At 34.1% G+C, this 22187-nt stretch overlaps 1 protein-coding gene across 2 annotated transcripts in view; it reads right to left on the reverse strand.

Moving 5' to 3' along the window:
- The window catches only part of Dnai7 (dynein axonemal intermediate chain 7), a 74839-nt gene that overhangs the window by 1011 nt on the left and 51641 nt on the right, over window positions 1–22187 (reverse strand). For both annotated transcript variants that reach the window (XM_076854218.1, XM_076854217.1), the window contains 6 exons: window positions 13751–13826; window positions 11042–11202; window positions 8586–8742; window positions 4125–4339; window positions 2123–2290; window positions 503–616 (listed from right to left, as the gene is read on the reverse strand). In XM_076854218.1, the coding sequence (XP_076710333.1) occupies window positions 503–616; window positions 2123–2290; window positions 4125–4339; window positions 8586–8742; window positions 11042–11202; window positions 13751–13826 (891 nt within the window). The remainder of the gene's footprint in view (window positions 1–502; window positions 617–2122; window positions 2291–4124; window positions 4340–8585; window positions 8743–11041; window positions 11203–13750; window positions 13827–22187) is intronic.

Genomic DNA, 22187 nt, shown 5'->3' on the forward strand with positions numbered 1-22187 from the left:
ACCTCCTGAGTCCTCCTTCCCAGCACCCTCCTCAATACTATACACTGCCCAACCCCACTATTCCTGTTTTTTTTCTTTTTACATAACACTTTTCACCTTTTTAATCTGTGTGTGTGTGTGTATATATATATATATAAAATATATATAATGTTAAAGGCTTTCATTTGTTTTTAAATCAATGTAAAGAGCACTCGCTTAGCACACGCGAGGCCCTAGGTTCGATCCTCAGCACTGCATAAAAACAAATAAACAAAATAAACATATTGTGTACAACTAAAAAATAAATATATATATATAAAAAAGAGGTATATGAAGGCATGAACATTTGATACCATAATGGACCACAAAGTCATTACCTTTAAATAGGTAGGTCTTATATTTTTCATTATTTTTGAAGGTTGATTTTATTAACCTTTGTAAGAGGAGAAGTCATGTCTACAGTTACCTAGTTTTTGAGTACCTATTTTGGAAAACAAAGTTTTATGGGCTTTGCATACTATACCTTAAATATAACTTTTGTAGTATTACATACTATATTCCACTTGCTCCAACCAAATGCAAAAGCAGAACTTAGCAGGGCCATTTGTCGATAAGCTCTCATTTCTACTGATGGATTCTGTAAATACAAACAGAACTGACCTTGGAGCCTCCCAACAAATCTCCCTTCCATCCTTAACACATAAGGATTCATTTAAAAATTTAAGTCAGATTATATGACTTCTCTATTAAAATTTAACAATGGATTTCTTCCCTTTCTAAGTAGAATCCAAAGTTGTTGATGTCTACACAGGTCCTCTGTGATCTGCCTCTGCCACTACATATACCCCCCACATCAGCTATCTGGCCTTATCTCCTCTTCTTCCTTTGCTCTCTCAGTTCCAGGCTCCTTGCTGCTGGTCCAGTCCTGGCTATTCCTTCAGGGTTATTGCTCCAGCTGTTCTCTCTACCTGGAAGCTGTTTCCCCAGATCCATTTTTAGCTAAATTCCACACCGTCAAGCTTTACTCATATTTGACCTCCTGAGTCTTCCTTCCCAGCACCCTCCTTGATACTGTACACTCCCCAACCCTACTATTCCTGATCTGATTTTTTTCCTTTTTATATAACACTTTTCACCTTTTTAATTTACATGACCATCCTATTTTTCTTTCCCTCTAAAGAATATAAGCTTTAAAGGGGCAGGGGGCTTTGGTTTACTCATTTTTTCCTAATATTTAAATCAATGCCCCTACCATATATAAGTGTTCAGGAAAAAAAATTGACTATTCTGAAAACAAATAGGATACCACATTTGTCATAGTAGTTACTACAGGTAATTTGAGTTGACATTTTTTTCTATGCATACAGTTAGATACCTTTTGCTAGATGAGTATTGCCAAATGTTATATAAATGGCTACATATTTTGTTTACTATTTTCTAGGGTATTCATAAACACATTCTGAAGCATGTAACTCTTCTGCCTACAAAGACATTTATTACAAAGACAATTTATTAGAAGCACTTGTGTCTTCATATATCACAATTGTTTACTAAGCATTTTATTCTGGGAATATGCTAGGTGCTAGAAGAACCAAAATTATTAAAAAAAAAAAAAAAAAAAAAAAAAAACAGCTGCTGTCCTCGTGGCTGTCCCAGGTTAGTGTGGAGGGATCTTATTTAAACCCTATGAGTAACAGAAAGGAGCACATAGACATGGAGGCTCTTCCAAGAAACCAAGGAAAGTGGCTTGGTATATTTAAAGGGCTTTTTATATGTTTAATTTTGTCTGTGTTTGAGGCAGTGCAGAGTTACTCTCTTAAGAAATCTTAATAATCATGGAAAAGGAAAGAAAATATGCAAAATGAGAAGTAGCCTGGACAATTTTTGCACTAAAATGACAGGCCACGATGTGCTATACTTGCCAATATGAAGATCTGCTATAGATTTAATTCTTGGGGGAGATTATTACATACTTGAGAAGACTCTGGACGTCTCATTTCTTCACTTATTCTTCCTTTCTAAATTTAATCCTGTGTAGCTGAATCTATAAAACTCACATTGCACCTTAGGACTTATATTAAATTAAATATTTGCCAACATTCTAAATGTACGCTACATTAAATTTGGAAAGATTCCTTCATACCTTATTGTTTGTAACAACATAAAAATGAGAGTGTCCCGATGGGAAGATGTTCAATCCAGCTTCTTTCAGAGCAAAAATGAAAGATATAGGACTCATCCATTTTCCTTCCAAATTAGAAACATGTTCTTTGTCTTTTATTTTGATTGAAATTAACATGCAGAGGTTTTCCTGAGTTAAAATAAGAAAAAGAAAATCTTTGATAGAAAGTGAAAGAAATTACTCCAGGACCATTCCAGGTCTAGTCCTTATGTTCATTCTGTAGATTTTTAAAAAACCTACCAGTATACTAAAAAGACTACAGGGCAGGTATGTTTTAGATCTAATCTGAAATGGTACCACAAAGTCCTCATGTTACCTTAAATCAATTTACTCTCTATAGGCTTCATTTGAATAATCAATTGGACCTCAGATCCTCAAATCCTCTCCTATTTTATGTTATCATATGAAAATATAAAGTATGTTCACATTGAAATTAAAACAGCTACAAAAGCCAGGCAGGTGCATGCCTATAATCCCAACTGCTCAGGAAGCTGAGACAGGAGGATTGTGAGTTCAACGCCAGCCTAAGGAACACCAAGGCACTAAGAAACTCAGTGAGAACATGTTTCTAAATGAAACACAAAATAGGGCTGGGGATGTGGCTCAGTGGTTGAGTGCCCCCAAGCTCAATCCCCAGTACCCAAAACAAACAAACAAAAAAGCAAAAAACTATGAAACCATGATTGTAATTTTAGAGATTGATCTTAATTATTTAACATGTGAAAGTTAATGATATAAATCTACCAGTTTTAAGGTTTGGCAAACTGGCAATTTGAAGATGTATAGAGTTCACATCTCAAAAGTTTTTTCCTAAAGGTTAATATATCCTATTTAGCCCAATATGTCTAAAATATTTCAATACATAATCAGTATAAAATTATTGAGACAATTTGCATTTTTATACTAAGTATTCAAAATCTGATATGTATTTTACAACTATAGCACTTGTTAATTTGGACTGATCACATTTCAGGAGCTCAATATAATAACTAGTCCATTATATAGTACAGATGTACCTTTAAAATCTGACTTGAAAATGCACTGTACAACCCTTGGCATTTCAGCCTTCATATTCAAAAATGGACACTGAAAGTGTTCATAACTTTCCATCAGCCTAGAGTAAGAGTATGCTCAGGAATCTTCAGTGCTGCTGGGATGGCATGGCATAAGTACAGTAGCACCAAATGGGTTGGAAGCACTGAGAGGAAGCCCCCATTATAACCCTCTATGCAATCTTAAGAAGGTCACTTAACCTCCTGATGCATTGAGCCTCAATTTACCCCCATATAAAATGTGATGGTATATCAGAAATATTTTAAGGGCCATTACAGCATTGACAGTCCAGAGTGCTCTCTCATCCCATCTTGTTTTAAAAGCAAAGCTTGATAATATTTTGATTTTTCTACAACACTCATAAGGAAGTCTAAAGAATCTTTAAAAACTTCACTGAAATATATTTTACATATCATAAAATCCACTCATTTCACATATAGAATCCAATGATTTTTAGTAGTAAAACTATCACATAAATCAGTTTTAGAACATTTTCATCCCACTTAATAAAATCCCTTACACTCATTTTTAATTAATATTCATTCTCAGCCCCAGGCAGCCACTAATCCACTTGTGGCTTTATAAATTTCAGGCTATGTAATTTCAGACTGATAAGCAATAAGTCTCAATTCAGAGGGAGACCAATTCCAAGGGGATTACATACGGTTGGATGATACCACAAGTCATACCACAACCAGACTTGTTGGTCCATTAATTGATATAACCCTAGTAACTTTAGGGTACATATTTGAGCCTCACTACTTACATGTCATTGCATGTTCAATCAATCAATATCTTATTTAGGAACAATGACTCAGAACAAAGTCTGGATGTAATCACAAAAGACAATATATAAACCAGTGGTGATTTTTTGACATATATGCACAGACTTGCTATAATAGTAACTCACCTTAATTTGTATCTGAATCTCAGTAAATAATGTAGTCACAATTAAAAGTATATTATTAATTTCAAGTGGTTTTAATTCCCATGACAGGAATGGCATGTTAACATGAGAGTCTTGAATCAAGGTAACAGGACCAAAAGTTTCCAGGTTGAATGATATAAGTCTTGCTTCTGCATCGTAAGATACATTACTGATGCCATCAGTTCTCCAACGTTTACCTTTATAGTGAAGGAAGAAAGTGATAATTTTATGATAAGATGAATTATTATAATTTCCTATGATAAGATGAATGAAACTATCTAAATAATCACTGTGTGTATAAATTGATCTTTACTTTAAGAACAGAAGCTCAAAATTAAGCTAAATTTTCTGGGAGTTTCTGTGCTGCTAGGATCAAGTCCAAACTCTGCAGTGTGGGCTGTTAAGACCTTGAGAGTGGACCTTTGACACTGGCTTTGTCCCTTGATATTTCTCACACCTGTTTTCAGCCCCACTTTTCATTCTCTCCTGATGTTTACTTCTGTGTCTTTGCACATGTAGTTCGTTCTTCCTAGAATACTCCTCTACTCAACATTTTAGAGAAATTCCCTTCACCTTTGTTTTAAAACAACTTTAAAATTCACCTGATTTTAGTAAATTGTTATTAAATTTAACCAGTTGTGTAACCATTATATAATCCAGTTATAGAACATTTTTATTTTTATCTCCCCCATATTAAGATCCCTATGTCTATTTTTTTTTCTTTTTCTTTTTTTTTGGTACTGGGGATGAAATCCAGGGGCACTTAACCACTGAGACACATCCCCAGCCCTTTTTTATATTTTATTTAGAGACAGGGTCTTGCTGAGTTGCTTAGGGCCTTGCTAAATTGCTGAAGTTGGCTTTGAACTCACAATTCTCCTGCCTCAGCCTCCAGAGTTGCTGGGATTACAGGCATGTGCCACTGCACCTGGCCAAGATCCCTATGTCTATTTACAATTCATTCCCACCCTTCTGTCCCAGGCAGCTATTAATATACTTCTTGTCTCCAAAGATTTACCATTTTGGGACTTTTCATATAAATGCAATCAAACAATATGTGGTCTTCTGTTTCTCTTACAACTCAGTAAAAGCCAGTTTAAGATGGGAAAATGATTTGAATAAACATTTTGCCAAAGAAGATATATGTAAGACTAATAAGCATGTTTTATACTATTAGTCATTAGGGAAATAAAAATTAAAACTGCAATGAGAGTCTACTTAATGTCTACCAGAAAGATGACAGATAATAAATGTTGGCCAGGACATGGAGAAATGAAACCATACATTGCTAGTAGACATGGAAAATGGTACTGCACTTTGAAAAACAGTTTGGCAGTTTGTTAAAAAGCTGCATTGTAAAATTACTCCTCAATCTCACTCTTAGGTGTACACCCAAGAGGACAGAAAATGCTTCCATGCACACATTTTCTTTGTGTCTAAAGCCCTGTTCCATGACCATCCTATGAGAAAGTCCCCCAAGGTCCCTGTTGTGTTCTGTGGCACTTCATGTCTATTCTAGCACCTACCACATGGCATGGAAATGTTTTCCCTGTGCGCCTTTCCTACAATTCTGAAAACCTCAAGAGGAAGGAACTACTCTCGTTTATCTCCATATATCTTATGGTTTAGCATATTTATAGGATGGATGAATAAACCATTCTCTTCCCAGATGTTATCTTCATTTCCAGTTGGTTCTTTCATCTTCTCACACGGAAGCTTCTATTGACTAGTTTTTGTTCTTGAAATCAAATAATAAATGTAATTACACTGACAAATACTGCTACACTAGCAAAAATAATTTGTAAAGATAAAAATTATTGCCTATAAGTCTCCAAATTTTGAAGCACAAAAAGCTTCCCCAGAGTTTAAAATTTTCAGGGGTTGGAAGTTGTTGCTAATTAGTGCCATTATATAAATTCTAAATAGTTCATATTTCCATAAATTGAGTTAGATAACTTGTCATTCTAATTTAGTGTGTATAATTTAAATGCGATATTTAGGAGCATTTCTATGAATGTGACATCTCTAAAGCAACAAGAAAGAAGAAATTACATAATTGTTCAGTTTGATGTATTTTGTAGTTTAGTCTGTTAGAAATATACTTTTCCATGTAATAAACAACTTCTAGAACATAAATGTATGTGGCTTTGTCTACACAAGCAGAAATGTATGCACTGGAGTATTCATAAGAAAAGTTTAAACCACAAAATATTAATATTTACCTCTTTTGGTATGAGTTATTAAGTTCTCTGCCCCTGTAACAAAAATGGAATAAGAGCTCTTTGCCTTAATGATCTTGTCTGTTCCCAAGTATGTAAATCCTTTAAAAATAAATGGATATAAAACAACCCTAAAAATAAAGCTCCACAGTTTTCATCTTGGTTCTTTATACTGTGCCCACAAATTTACCAGATGGAGATTCCCCCAAATTCAGCTAGCTTACTTCCAAACAAGTATTTGGTAATGATTATCTAATTATTAGCTTCTATTTTTGTTGGTACATCTGATTTTATAGCTCTGTATTTTAATAGTGTGAATAATTAGTGTGAACAATTTGCCTTGGTTCAAGAATCAAAAATTGTAAAATGGTATACAGTGACTAGTTTTCCAATACTTGTTTGCAATTTATACATGATTAACATTAAAATAAAAGATTAATCACCTCAATCTGATTTTTTATGAGACAGTGGAAGTTATTTTATGAAGCATTTGAGATACTTTCATCCATTTTTAAACATAATGATATAACCATAAAGTAATTATTCATAGATTATGTCAAACTAACAATTTAGGAACTAACAAAATTCAATAAACTTTAAAATTCCAACTCTGTCCATTTGTTTCAAGAGCAAACAACAAAGACCCTATACCTGACATTATGAAAAGAGAAAATCAGTTTATAGACTATGTTTTCTGTTCAATTTGAGGATTTATATTATTGTCCCTCTTTTTATTACATACTTACAAAAGCTAGCTAAGCAAAGCAATTTTAAGCCAAAAAGCATTGCTGGAGACATCACAATACCTGACTTCAGATTATACTACAGAGATATAGTAACAAAAACTGCATGGTACTTGCATAAAAACACACAGACCAATGGTACAGAATACAAGACAGAGACAAACACACTCAGATACAGTCATCTGATCCTTATCAAAGATACCAAAAACATACATGGAAGAAAAGACAGCCTTTTTAACAAATGGTGAGGAGACAACTGGTTATTCATACGTAGAAGAATGAAATTAGACCCTTACCTCTCACTCTGTACAAAAATCAATTCAAAATAGATCAAAGACCTAGGAATTAGAAACTATGCAACTCCTAAATAAAACATAGAGGAGTTTTCAGCACAGGCAACAACTTTCTCAGTAGGACCCTGAGAGTTAAGGAAATAATACCAAAAATTAATAAATGGGACAGCATCAAATTAAAAAGCTTCTGCACAGCAAAAGAAACAATTAGGAATATGAAGAGAGAACCCACAGAATGGGAGAACATCTTTATTAGTTATTATTCTGTCAGAGGATTAATATCTTGAATACAGAGAACTCAAAAAAAAACCTTTACACCAAAAAATTAAACAACCCAATTAATAAATAGGCAAAAGAATACACACTTCTCAAAAGAATAAATATAAATGGCTAACAAATATATGAAAAAATGTTTGACATCATTAGCAATTAGGGAAATGCAAATCAACTCCACTGAGACTTCATCTCACATCAGTCAGAATGGTACTCATCAAGAATACAAACAAAAATAAAGGCTGGAGGGGATATGTAGAGAAAAAAGAGCACTTTTACACTGTTGGTGGGACTATAAATTGGTTCATCTTCTATGGAAATCAGTGTGGAGGTTCTTCAAAAGACTAGGCATGGAATCACCACATGACCCAGCTATACCACTCCTTGGAATTTATCCTAAAGAATTAAAGTCAACTTATTTACAGTGATACATGCATACCCATGTTCCTAGCAGCACAATTCACAATAGACAAACTATGGAACCAGCCTAGGTATCCATCAATGGGTGAATGGATAAAGAATGTACAATGAAGTCTTATTCCTTCAGAAAGAAAAATGAAATGATGTCATTTGCAGAAATGGATGGAACCAGAGACTATCACGTTAGGTGAAATAAGTCAGGCTCAGAGAGTTAAGGGTCATATGTTTTCTTGCATATATGGAAGCTAGAGAGAAAAAAGGAAAAGAAAGCTGGGGGTCAATCTCCTAAAATCAAAGGGAGATCAATAGAGGAAATGGGCCAAGGAGTGGGAAGTGAGGAGGGGGCGCGCAAGTGCTAGGGAATGATATTAGCCAAATTATATTGTTATGTCACGTGCATGTATAGATATGTAACAACAAATTCCATCAACATGTACAATTATAATGCACCAATAAAAATGTGGAAAAAAGAAGCTGGCTAAGGCATTGTTGTACCTTCAGCATCCCACCTTACAACCTTAGGATCCTCGAAAAAGATCACATTCTCATGAACCTTGAGCGTGACCTCTATAGGCGGAAAAGCATTTTCTGTATCAAAGTCTTCCATGGTTTCTGGAGGATATGTGAATTTCTGTAATCCTTCTTGGAGTATCTTTTAAAAATGACCAAAACACCACCATGTTAGAAAGTGACTAGTAACAGTTAAAGATGTAACTATTACTAAGTAAAATATATGGTTTAATAAGCACTGAAGTTTGGTCCCATTTAGCTGTAGCCTGACTAGTAAATGTCACAACAAAATTGAAAGATAAATGACTGAGGGAAAAAAAATCACTATAATTTCAGAACTTCCTATAGGCCAGGTTCTAGAGCTTTTCCAACATTTTATTCCTCAGAGAAATCCTACAATGCCAATATTTAACAGAGAAGGTAAGTAAGACTTAGAGAAATCAAGCCTTTACCAAAGTTTATGAGATGACTGCAAGGAAGTACCAGATCTACAGGACTCCAAATTACACACTAAAACCTCAGGAAGGACACATAGGTAAAAAGAAGTATAGATAACCTTTCAAGAAGTATAGAAATGAGAGGGTGAAAGTAAAGCCAACAGCAGATTTTTCTAGGATAAGGGAGATTTGTGTATTTTAAGAATGTAGCAGAGAAGCATCTAGGAAACAGGGGAAAATTTAAAATATCATAAAACAGAGAAACACTGGTTGAGGCATGATTCTAGAGGAAGTAACAAGTTGTTGAAAAAAATCTTGGGAAAAAAGGAGGAAGTCCTCTTTGTTGCAAGAGAAAGAAAAATGAGTGTGAAGGAGGATGTTTTGGGTTCCAACCAGAGCATGAAGTGAAGGTGGATGAGGACATTCTCATAAAATTCAAGAACATAAAATTTTTGATGGCTAAATAGCTTTAACTACCCTGCTCTTTGGGTGGTTCCTCAAGTATGGAGAGAAGATTCAAATACATCCTTTGAAGAAATTACATACCAGATGATCTCTCCCAGGCTTGCTCTATTAAATGAACTCTTATTTGTGGGGAGAAAGGGGAAAGAATGGCAATATCAAAATTGGTTGAGTGGGGTGGGCCAAAAATAATCTCTCAAATACATAGCCCAAAATATAAATATAAATAAAAATAAATAAATAAATATTAATAAAAATAAATAAATAAATATACAAACAGATACATGGTGTATCTGTGGTTTTAAAATTTTGTTGGGGGGTGCCAAGGAAAAAAAGTGTCTTCTACAAAGGCTCCAAACTACGAAAAAAAAAAAAAACACTGAGAAATACTTATTTAAACAATGCACCAAAGTCCTTAATGGATGGGATTGTGTGTGAGAAGTAACTGGTAGTCTATGTATATACTGAGTTACTAGAGAGAGGGAGAAAGAGAGAGAAGGGAAAGGAGGGAGAGAAGAAAAATAGGAGTGGACTCTGACAGCATAACTTGGAATATATGGCAGTATGCTCTGGATGCAGCCACCATGAGGTTAAAAGAAACCAAGTCAATACCAGTGAAAATGTTATTACTTATAAAACAGGAGTATGAAACTCCTTGAAAGATGATATAACAACTGCTGTCAGTATTCTTACCATTCCAAGCATGTTCTGTGAAATGGCAGCACCAGTGTCACCTGAATCAGTGCTTCTCAAATGTTTATGTGCATGTGAATCATCTCTCAAATCCCTCTTGTCAAAATGAAGATTCAATAGATCTGAGATCACTCAAAATATGCATTTCTTAGATATCCCCTTGTGATGCCACCACAGCTGGTTCAGTGCTACTGGATCACATTTTATATAATTAAGATTCATACCAGTGATTCTCAAACTTCAGGGTGTGCTTTGTTAAAACACAGATTGCTGAGCCTCACCATTGGGGTTTCTGATTCAGTAACTTTGAGGTTCATGAATTCACATTTCTAGCAAATTCCCAGAAGATGTCAGTGGTTTCTCATTTTTCTGTTCAATCACAGATCTAAATGAGTCTACAAACTGTGGCCCCTGAGAAATCCCTCCTGCCACTACTTTTTGTAAATAAAATTGAAGTAGAACACAAACATGTGCATTTGTTTACACACATTCATTTTAGCACTATAAGAGCAATGTTGAGTGCTTTCAATAGAGCTAGTGTGGCCCACAAAGCTGAATATATTTACCATCTGGTCTTTTACAGAAAAAGTCTCCGAACCTCTGGTCTCATTTATCATTATTAAGGCCAATTCAGTACTTTCAAACATGAGTGATGTAGGTTTTTACAATAAGTTAACATGTGAATTCTAATTTTAAAAATCATATTGTTTTAGAATCTGTTAATGTCCTTTAGTATTTGTTCTTTGTGATTAATAGTGTTCACAGTTTATTAGATGTTCAGATCATTCAATATGAAGTAAAGGCATAAGCAACTATTTTACTTATGTTTATATTAAAGAATTTACTTACTTGCACAATCATCCAGCCCTTCACTGGCTTATACTGTGGGGGAAGCTCCAAAATATCCAAGTGGTACACTCCACCTAGAGTTGTGAATTGGCATAAATCCACCTCATTGTCTTCATAGATAAATGGCTTTTCAGTAGTATTCTCTATCAGGTATAACTGTGCTAGAGGTAAACAGATTGATACCATTTCTAAATAGGTCACAATATTTTTGTATTTTCTTAGGAGTGAAAAGAAAAAATTCTAATATCGATGAAGGACGTTTTTATGTAAGTAGCTACTAAGACTTTGCAAAAAGTGCATAACTCAGAACTATTCACAGAGCTAATCATGGAGATGGGAATACACATGTGTGATGCTCGGGTGCAGGCTCCATTTATATTTATATTTATATTTTCATACCAAAATTTTAGTAATATGCATATGATAACCATGTGTTATTATTTTTAAAAATCTTATATAAAAGATAAAAATGGTTTGACACAAAATTTGATAATTATCAAACTATTTTTTTAAATGTTGAACAAGTACTTATTGAGTTACTTCTTGCTGCTAGCCACTGGCTGGGGTTACAGCACAGAACTAAATAAGCAAAAAACTATGATCTTCATATTAGCTTTCCTAGGGGAGAGATAAATGAGTAAAATATCTATTATTTGTAAAACTGCTATGGAGAAAAATGAAAAACAAAGCCCTTTCATGAAGTGTTTCACTTTTTAACAGGGTCCAAACTAATTTCTTAAAATTAAAAATAATGGGGCTAAAACTCCAAAAGAAAAAAGAAAGGTAAATGATGAAAAAGTAAATTTTGGTCCATGTATTAAATAAAAGTGAAATTTTTTCAATAAAAATAGGCCCAGCTCATAGATAAATAGGGATGGAGGTTTGAAAAATGAAGAAACCAGATTGTATAATATCTGTTTTTCCAAAATTCTATGGGAAATTCTATTATTTCACTTATCCAGTACACAATCAGAGGCAATATTGGAAGTTATATATCACAGGGACTATTCCCACCCTTCACCAAAATGCTTCTAGAAGAAAAGTCAGACCACTTAAAGATTTCACATTTAATTAGCTATGTGACCTTGTTCAAGACATGCTAATTAACATCTTATGTGAGTTTTTTCAACTATAAAATGGATATAGTAGTAGCAGCTAATAGGAATTTGGCAGAAGAATGAGTTAATATACGTAAAGAGGTGGTGCTAGACACATAGAGAAAGTACAGGAACTGCTAGTATTATTTATTATCGCAGTTTTCCTTTCCCATAAAAGAAAGCACACTAGGATGGCAGTGAATTTAATCCATGGAAAGCATGTACTGAAAATTAATGGAAATAACCAAAGAAATTTTGAACTAAGTAACTTCCCATTTTTCTCTTGTGTACATTCATTGAATACATTGCAGTCTTCGATTTTTAAATGTATTCAATTAAAAATTTATTCACCTAAAAGGAATGCAAGAAATAATCCTGTGGTTACATTTGGAACATTATGATATATATTATTTGGGCATCACTACATAGAAAGCCATAGTATTATTGACAGAAGTTTAATAACTGACTGTAATATCCTATTTCTAGTAGGAGAATTACCCAGTTAGGGTTATAGAAAATATAAATATATAAGCCCAGGTGATTGCTAAACCAAAGGTGTGTTAGAAAAAGTAAAAAAGTAGACAAGAGGCTCATCATGAAAAAGATGCTTAGAAATATATAGAAAATAGGTTCTTTGAAGGTTATCGGGGGAGAAGAATACTGATACAAGTCATGGAAAAGATAGCTATAAATATCAAACTGAGGGATTGGGGGTTGTAACTCAGTGGTAGAATGCTCATCTAGTGAGGTGCTGGGTTCATTCCTCAGCACCCACATTAAAAAAATAAAATAAAATACAAGTATTGTGTCCAACTATAGCTAACAAAATATTTTAAAAATATCAAACTGAAATATTGACAAATTAGCTGGGTTCATGCCTGTAATCCCAGTGACTTGAGAGGGTGAGGCAGGAGGATTACAAATTCAAAGCCAGCCTCAGCAATTTAATGACCCCCTAAGCAACCTAGCAAGACTCTATCTCAAAAATAACAAATAAAAAGGGCTGTGGAAGTGCTCTGTGATAGATTGTCTCTGGGTTCAATCCCCAGTGATAAAAAAATAATTGTTTTTTTTTAAAAAAGATCATTTTTCACATATCCAATTGCTATTTGACAGGACAAGATTAAATACAAAAACTTATAGTCCCTCAAAAGTGTAGAGAAATTCCTGATGTGTATGTGTGCTTGTGAAAACTCACTGCATCACTGTGTATAAATAAAAAGTAGAAATAACTTTAATGCTATCAATAGGGATTTGAATAATGTTCTATTATTTGGTTGGAATTATACAGCTACTAGAAAAAAGTGAAATTATTATATGTTCTTACTTAAAACAATGTTAATTATTTATTTACAATGTATATTGTGTTCTATGTATATCACATAATGTTAAGTGGAAAAAATAATTTTCAACTAAAATATTTGTATGATAGGATTCCATGATCTTATTAAAGTCCAAAGAGACAGTAAACAAATCTATTAATACTGGTTTTCTCAGGGGAGAAACTAAGAAAAATATTTCTACAATGTGCAATGTCTGAAATGACCTTGTATTACTTTTGTAAGAAGAAAATCTCAATAAGGTCAAATTATGAAAATGAAATTTAGAATACCTGCTGAAATCGATTCACTTAATAATCTCATCTCCAGTTCACCTTTTTCAGCTTCAGAGTCTTTCTTGTCAGAAGTCTATTAAATAAATAAATAAATAAATAAATAAATACACAAGGACAGAGGGACATGACTGTTAGTGTCCTCTTGAGTTCTGTTCCAATCCCCACTTCAGATGTCTGCTACCTTAATGCTAAGGCCCAAACATACACACTTTAGCATAACACTGGAACAATTATAGTATTTTTAAAAACAATTAAAATGAGAGCACAACTCCACTGAACTTCACAAGAGCGCTCAACTAGAGTTCTTCTGCTTAGATTGTACTCTAAAAACAAGCACAAAATATAGAAACTAGGAAGCAAAGCAAGCTCTAAAATATATTACTTAGGATTTCAAGATGGCTAGATGGAAGTGCTGAGCACTCACTTCCTCCTTCACAAAGAAGAATCAAAGTAGGAGGTGAACAGTCACATTCTGAAGTGAGTGATCCTGGCAGAACACAGGAAAATAGCAAAACAGAGACTGCAATCCTATAAGATTCATAGACCTGGGACAACAGATAGTAAGAGAAACAAAATATCCTTGGCATCTGCCGCACTGACCTCAAAGCTGGGGGAGGGCATATATCCCCTTTGCAGGGGTAAAGGTGAAAGAGAGTCTTAACAAATTTTCAGTGTGGATGCTGACAATCCTAACTACTCCAAAGTTCCAAAATCCTTACAGATTTGTAGTCCATTTAGATAAGTAACCTGAAGTCTACACAGCAGATTTTTAAAATTATATTTATTTCTGTAAATGAATAAATTCTTTTCTGGCTCCTTGAGACGAAGGAGTTAAAGTAAGTTAATGGACGAAGGAAAGAATGAAATATGGAAAATAACAAAAACAAGAAGAGTATAGAAAGAAAAAAATACAAATTTAAGATGAAAGAGAAAATTCTGGCATTCTCATCTATAAGTTGAGATACCGAAATTATTTCCCAGAGTTATTTTAAGTTGATACTAAGACATGTGAAAATATAGCATAGCATAGGCTCTTAATAAATGTAAGTCCCACCCCTTCTTACCCCAGACAGTTTCTTTCTCCTAAAATTAATACTGTAACATCCCCTCCTCCAGCTTTGAAACCAGTGTAGCAGATGCCAAGGATATTTTGTTTCTCTTACTATCTGTTGTCCCAGGTCTATGAATCTTATAAGGTTGCAGGCTCTCTTTTGCTGTTTTCCTGTGTTCTACCATGATCACTCACTTCAAAATGTGACTGTAACAATATGCATGATTCATAATAATAATAACGACAATAATAATAACGGTGATCGCTATTTCCACCTTTATGGAGCCCTATTATGAGTCTCTATGGAAAGCAGTATGGAGATTCCTTGGAAAACTGGGAATGGAACCACCATTTGACCCAGCTATCCCTCTCCTCAGTCTATACTCAAAGGACTTAAAAACAGGGACACAGCCACATCAATGTTTATAGCAGCATAATTCACAATAGCTAAACTGTGGAACCAACCTAGGTGCCCTTCACTAGATGAATGGATGAAAAAATGGAATATTGTGTCAGCAATAAAAGAGAATAAAATCACGGCATTTGCAGGTAAATGGATGGAGTTGGAGAAGATAATGCTAAGTAAGTTAGCTAATCCCCAAAAAACAAATGCTGAATATTTTCTCTGATATAGAGACTGACTCATAGTGGGGTAGGGAGAGGGATCAGGGAAGGAATAGACAAACTCTAGATAGGGCAGAGGGGTGGGAGGGGAAGGTTGGTAACAATGATGGTGGAATGTGATGGACATCATTACCAAAGTACATGTAAGAAGACACAAATTGGTGTGAACATACTTTATATATAACCAGAGGTATGAAAAATTGTGCTCTACATGTGTAATATGAATTGTAATGCATTCCATTGTCATTTATTTTAAAAAATCAATAAAAATAAATATATTACACTGAATGTTTTAGATAAATTATTTCTAGGACTAAAGGATATAACAACTAAAAGCACTTAGTACAATTAGTAAATATTTTTCTTTCAAGAGTTTTATTAATTGTCTTTTAAAATTCCTTTTACTCTCTCTGGCCATTTTTTTAACCTTATTTATTTATTATTTGCTCTAATTAGACATTATGGTATAATACACTTTGATACATCATACATAAGTGGACTATAATTTCTAATTATTTTGGTTGCACATTATGTAGAAACATACCAGTTGTGTAGTCACATGTACTATAATGTAATAATGTCTGATTCATTTAACTCTCCTTCTACTTTTAGACGCCCCCTTCACTCCCCTCTACCTAATCCAAGTAACCCTATTCTTCCCTAGCCCTCCCTATCTTATTGTGAATTAGTATCCGAATATCTGAGAAAACATTCAGCCTTTGGTTTTTTGGGATTGGCTTATTTTACTTAGCATGATTTTCTCCAGCTCCATCCATTTACATGCAAATGTCATAATTTCATTTTTCTTTAAGGGTCAGTAATATTCTATTGTGTACATATTTTCCAGACATTTTCTTTACCCATTCATCTCTTGAAGGACATCTAGGTTGGTTCCATAGTTTGTCTATTGTGAGTTGAGCTGCTATAAACATTCATGTGGCTGCATCACTACAGTGTGCCGATTTTGAGCATTTTAAGTATAAACTGAGGAGTGGGCTAACTGGGTCAAATGGTGGTTCCGTGTTATTGTATTTTTAGATCAACAAAGATCTTTTTTATCAAGTTGAGAAATTTATCATCTTGTTTTTCTGAGAGCTTTTATTGTCAATGGGTATTGAATATGGACAAATGATTTTAATGCACCAATTAATATGAACTTTCGATTTTTCTTCAAATACAGCATCCATTCATGTTCAAAACATTTATTAAGAAATCCAGTGATGGGTGCACACACTTGTAATCCCAGCAGCTCAGGAGGCTGAGGCAGCAGAATCACGAGTTCAAAGCCAGTCTTAGCAACTTAGCAAGTCACTTAATAACTCAGAGGTACCTTGTCTCTAAATAAAATACAAAATAGGGCTGGGGATGTGACTCCCCTGGGTTCAATACCAGATATGCAAATAAATATAAACGAAGAAACACAAGAAATATTTTAGAAAACAAAGTAATATAATACTTCCAAAAGATCAGAACTCTTAGAAACAGATTCTAAAGAAATCAAAATGGATAGAACAACTGATAAAGAATGAAAAAAAATTATAAAAAATCTTGAGATCCCAGAGAATATTAATAAACCCTAAATGAAACTAGAAAGATAATGCAGGATATGAATGAGAAATTCAGTAAAGAGAGAGATTTTGAAAACTAACTAAGAAAATCTTTGAAATGAACAGCTCAATAAGTCAGTAATTAATATTTAGTTGAAAGCTGCAATGACACTTGATAAAGTAGAAGAAAGAATATCTGAATTTGAAGACAGGTCTTTTGAAATGTCTCAGTCAACTGAAATATCCCAATCAGACAAAATAGGAAAGGGCTGAGGAGAAGGAAAAGGAAAATATTCAAGAACTCTGGGAAACCATTAAATGAAAAAACAACTGCATCTTTGTAATACCCATACATGAGGATATAAAAGTTAAGGACATAGAAAATATTTTCAATGGAATTATAGCACAGAACTTTCCTAATCTTGGAAAAACATAAACATCCACATACAGGGAGCTGATAGTTCCTCACACAAGCCAGAAGTAGTGGTTTATGCTTATAAGATTCCATCTTAAAACAAACAAGCAAACAAACAAACAAAAAACAAGACCACAAAATATCTTCACCATGGCATAGTAAACTCAAATTATCAAAACTACAGAACAGCTGGGCATTGTTGTGAATGCCTATAATTCCAGGGACTCTAGAGTTTGAGGCAGGAGGATCACAAGTTTGAGGTCAGCCTCAGCAACTTAGCAAGTCCTTGTCTAAAAAAAAAGGATTGAATGTGGCTCAGTGGTAAGTGTCCTTAGGTTCGATTCCTACAAAAAAAAAGAAAAACACAAGGTACAGGATAAAGAAAGAATTTTAAAATCACCATATCATATTTAATGGCAGTCCAATTAGTCTAACAGCAGATTTCTTTCTTTTTTTTTTTTAAAAAGAGAGAGAGAGAGAGAATTTTAATATTTTATTTTTTAGTTTTCAGCAGACACATCTTTCTTTGTATGTGGTGCTGAGGATTGAACCCGGGCCGCACGCATGCCAGGCGAGCGCGCTACCGCTTGAGCCACATCCCCAGCCCAAACAGCAGATTTCTTGGCAGAAGGATGGAATGGAACGATATATTCCAACTCCTCCTCCTAAGAAAATTACAACTCACCTAATTACTATACCCAGCAAGGCTATCCTTCACAAATGAAGAAGAAATAAAGATCTTCTAAGATAAGCAAAAGCAAGGAATTCACAACCATCAGAACCAGTCTCAAAAAAAAAAAATATGCTTAAGGTAGTCCTACATCCAGAAGTTTAAGAAGGATAACTACCCACTATAATAGCATGTGAAAGTGTAACTTCCACTTGAAGAGTGGATACACAAAAGAGAAAAGAACTAAACATTATCGATACAATAAAAATTTTTAGGGATTATTTTTTTAAAAAACTATATGCTACCAAGTTGAAAATGGACAACATCCCTTCATAAGGAGAATGGACAAATTTCTGGACATCTATGACCCACCAAAATTGAATAAAGAGATATAAAAAGTCCAAACAGACTGACAACATTAAGGAGATTAAATCAGTAATTAAAAGTCTCCCAATGAAGAAAAGCTTAGAACTGGGCGGTTTTAATGCTGCATTTTACAAAAATTTAAAAGAATAAAACAATTTCTTCTCAGATTATTCTATAGACTTGAAATAGAGAGAACCTTTCCAAACTCATTGTAGGAGGCCAGCATTGCCCTGTTACCTAAACCTAACAAGGACACAACAACAAAAAAAAAAAGAAAAGAAAAGAAAACTATAGGCCCAAATCCCTGATGAATATAGATGTAAAAACAGTCCACAAAATACTAGCAAATAAAATTCAAAAGCATACCAAAAGGATCATACACCATGATCAAGTTAGTTTTACTCTAGAATTGCAAAAAAATGATCGAATGTAGACAATAATGTATATTTTACATCAATAGGATGAAGTACAAAAATTACAATCTCAACAGATGCAGGAAAAGCATTTGATAAAATTCAATATCCCTTCATGATAAAATCCCTGAACAAATTAAGTATGGAAAGATCATACCTCAACATAATAACAGCTATTTACAGCAAACACAAAGCCAACATCATAGTGAATGAGGAAAATTGAAAGCATTTACTCAAAGATCAGGAACAAGACAAGGGAGTCCCCTATCACCAATGTTATTCAATATAGTACTAAAAGTTTCAGCCAGAGCAATTAGGCTCTGAAAAAAAATTAAAAATATACAAATAGGAAAGAAAAATTCAAATTATCCCTGTTTGTAGATGATGTGATTCTATGTGTAGAAAAATATAAAAAACTGCACCAAGACTATTAAACAAATTAAGTAAGGTGGAATACAAAGTCAACAAAGAATAGCTTTTCTATATTCCAATAACAAATTTTCTGAGAAAGCAATATGAAAGCAATTCCATTCACAATAGCTATTAAAGAAAACCCTTAGGAATAAATTTAACTAAGGATTTGAAAAATCTCTACATTTTGAAAACTACAAAATACCAATGAAAGTGAAGAAGACCCTAAAATGGGAAATACCTCCCATGTTCATGGACTGAACAAATTAATGTTAAAATGTATATACTAGTCAAAGTAACCTACAGATACAATGCAATCCCCATCAAAATATAAATGATATTCTTCACAAAATGAAAAGAAAAAAAATCCTAAAATTCATATGGAAGCACAAAAGACCCTGAATAGCCGAGGCAATGTTGAGCAAAATGAACAAAGCTGGAGGTATCATAATACCTGATTTCAAGACATACTGCAGAATCACAGTAAACAAAGCATCATGGTATTGACATTCGAACAAACATACAGTTCAATAGAATAGAATAGAAAGCCCAGAAGTCTACATATCCACAGCCAACAGGTCCTTAACAAAGGTGGCAAAAACACACAGGATAAAAGATAACCTCTCTAATAAATGATTCTGGGGAAAACTGGACATCCATATTCAAAAGACTGAAACTTGACTCTGTTTCTTACCTTGTTAGAAACTCAAAATAGATTAAAGATCTAAATGTAAGACCTAAAACTCTGAAACTACTAGAAGAAAACATAGTTGAAACACTTTAAAATATTGGTACATGAAATAATTTTCTGGATGTGACCTCAAAAATGCAGGAAAGAAAAACAAAAATTGACAAATGGAATCACATCAAATTAAAATGCTTCTGTACAGCAAAGGAAACAATGAACAGAGTGAAGAGATGACCTACAGAATGGGAGAAAATATTTGCAGGTTGCTAATCATCTAATAGAAGGTTATTATCCAGAATATTAAATACTCAAAAATTCACTGTAAGAAACAAATAAACCAATTAAATATGGCATATAACCTGAATAGATACTTCTTAAAATACTAATGGACAATAAATATATTAAACAATGTTCAATCATTAGTCATTAGGGAAATGCAAGTCAAAACTACAATGCAGTATGGTCTTACCCCACTTAGAATGGCTATTATCAGAAAAACAAAATAAGTGCTGGAAAGGATGTGGAGAAAATGAACTCTTACACACTGTTGGTGGGAATATAAATTAGCACCAATACTATGGAACTTCCTCAAAAAATATAATATACTATATGATTCAACTAATCAAAAAGGAATGAAATCAACATAAAAGAGATCCTACATGCCCATGGTTTTTGGGACACTATTCATAACAACTAAGATACAAAATAAATCATTCTTTATGCCTATCAGTAAATGAATAAAAATATAAAAATACTAAATGGTGGTATTATTCAACCATAAAAATGAAATACTGTCATTTAAAAAATGTATGGAACTGGAAAACACATTAAGTGAAATAATTAAGACAAAGAAAGATAAGTACCACATATTCTTTCTCACATGTGGAAATTAAAAGAAATTGACCTGAAAGCAGAATAGTTATTACTAGAGATAAGGAAGAGTATGGGGCAAAGGAGGGTAGAAAGAAGGATAGCTGGATATGATTCTGCATATTGCATGCATGTGTGAATATATTCCATTTAACTTCATTAATAATGTTTATTTAATACGTTAATAAAATGTAACATTCTTTATTTTTTGGTACTGGGGATAGAACCCAGAGGTTCTTTACCACTAAGCCACATGCCAGCCCTTTTTACCTTTTTATTTTTTATTTTGAGTCAGGGCCTCGCTAAATTGCTTAGGGCCTCGCTAAGTTACTGAGGCTGGCCTTGAACTTGTGATCCTCCTGCCTTAGCCAACAAAGCCACTGGGAATAACAGGCGAACTACTATGCCTGGCAAAAATGTAAAATGATTTAAATTTGCATTTGTTTAAATTTGATAATCAGCTCTCTTGCAGAGTAAGTCCAAAGCCTGATTTGGGATAAATCTTTCAAGGCAATAAAAGAGGCTGAATATCAAGCAATGTATTATCTCATTATACTCAAGTCTAGTAAAAAGAATACCATACTCCATACCTTACCATTAAAAACTCAAAAAATGTACAATAAGAAACAAATAATGCAGGAGAGGTTTTCAAGCTGGCAGAACAGAGGAGGTCACTTTCCTGGCTGCTCCATGGCATGAAACCAAGAAAGCAGACAGGCAGCTTCTCAGAAAGGTGGGGGAACAAAAAAAAAGTGTAGGGGGGACTTTACTGGAATTTAATACTGGACAGTAAAAGCAGATCAGGGACTCAGGAAGTTGGACAGAATAAAATAAGGAAGAAATTCCCAGTGCCACAGTCACTGCCACAGCCAGAGGCACCATCCAGAGCTGACCCTCCATGAGCAAAGTGGAGGGATAAAGAAATTAAATGAACCTGCATTTTTAGGAGGAATGAGGCATGTCTGGGTATGGAGAGTTTAGAGATCAAAGACACTGCCTGACTAGACTGAAAGGTCCGCTGCACAATATCTTTGTGTGGGAAAGAAACCACATCCTGCCTGGATGTGTGCGGAGGACAGAGGAAGAAACAATTTTGCAATTGCTGCATGGGGCCAGCAGCTGAGGGAGCTGATTCCTAGCAAACCTAACTTTGGCCCAAAATACAGGTCTGGCAAAACCATACTGCATGACATAGAGTGCCCATAAGTGACCAGGAGAAAATCAAACATGGAGAAATGTTTACACAGGAGACAATAGACCATGAAAACTCATCCAGCTCTCTTCTTTTGCCTCCAATCTGGTTGCTTGTAAGACCTGCTGGGAGAGGGCCTGGTCAGGAATTTGGAAGGGTGGTGGCAGAGGAGATTGAACTTGGAGAC

Source organism: Callospermophilus lateralis, chromosome 4, assembly GCF_048772815.1.
Source record: "Callospermophilus lateralis isolate mCalLat2 chromosome 4, mCalLat2.hap1, whole genome shotgun sequence".
NCBI lineage: Eukaryota > Metazoa > Chordata > Mammalia > Rodentia > Sciuridae > Callospermophilus > Callospermophilus lateralis.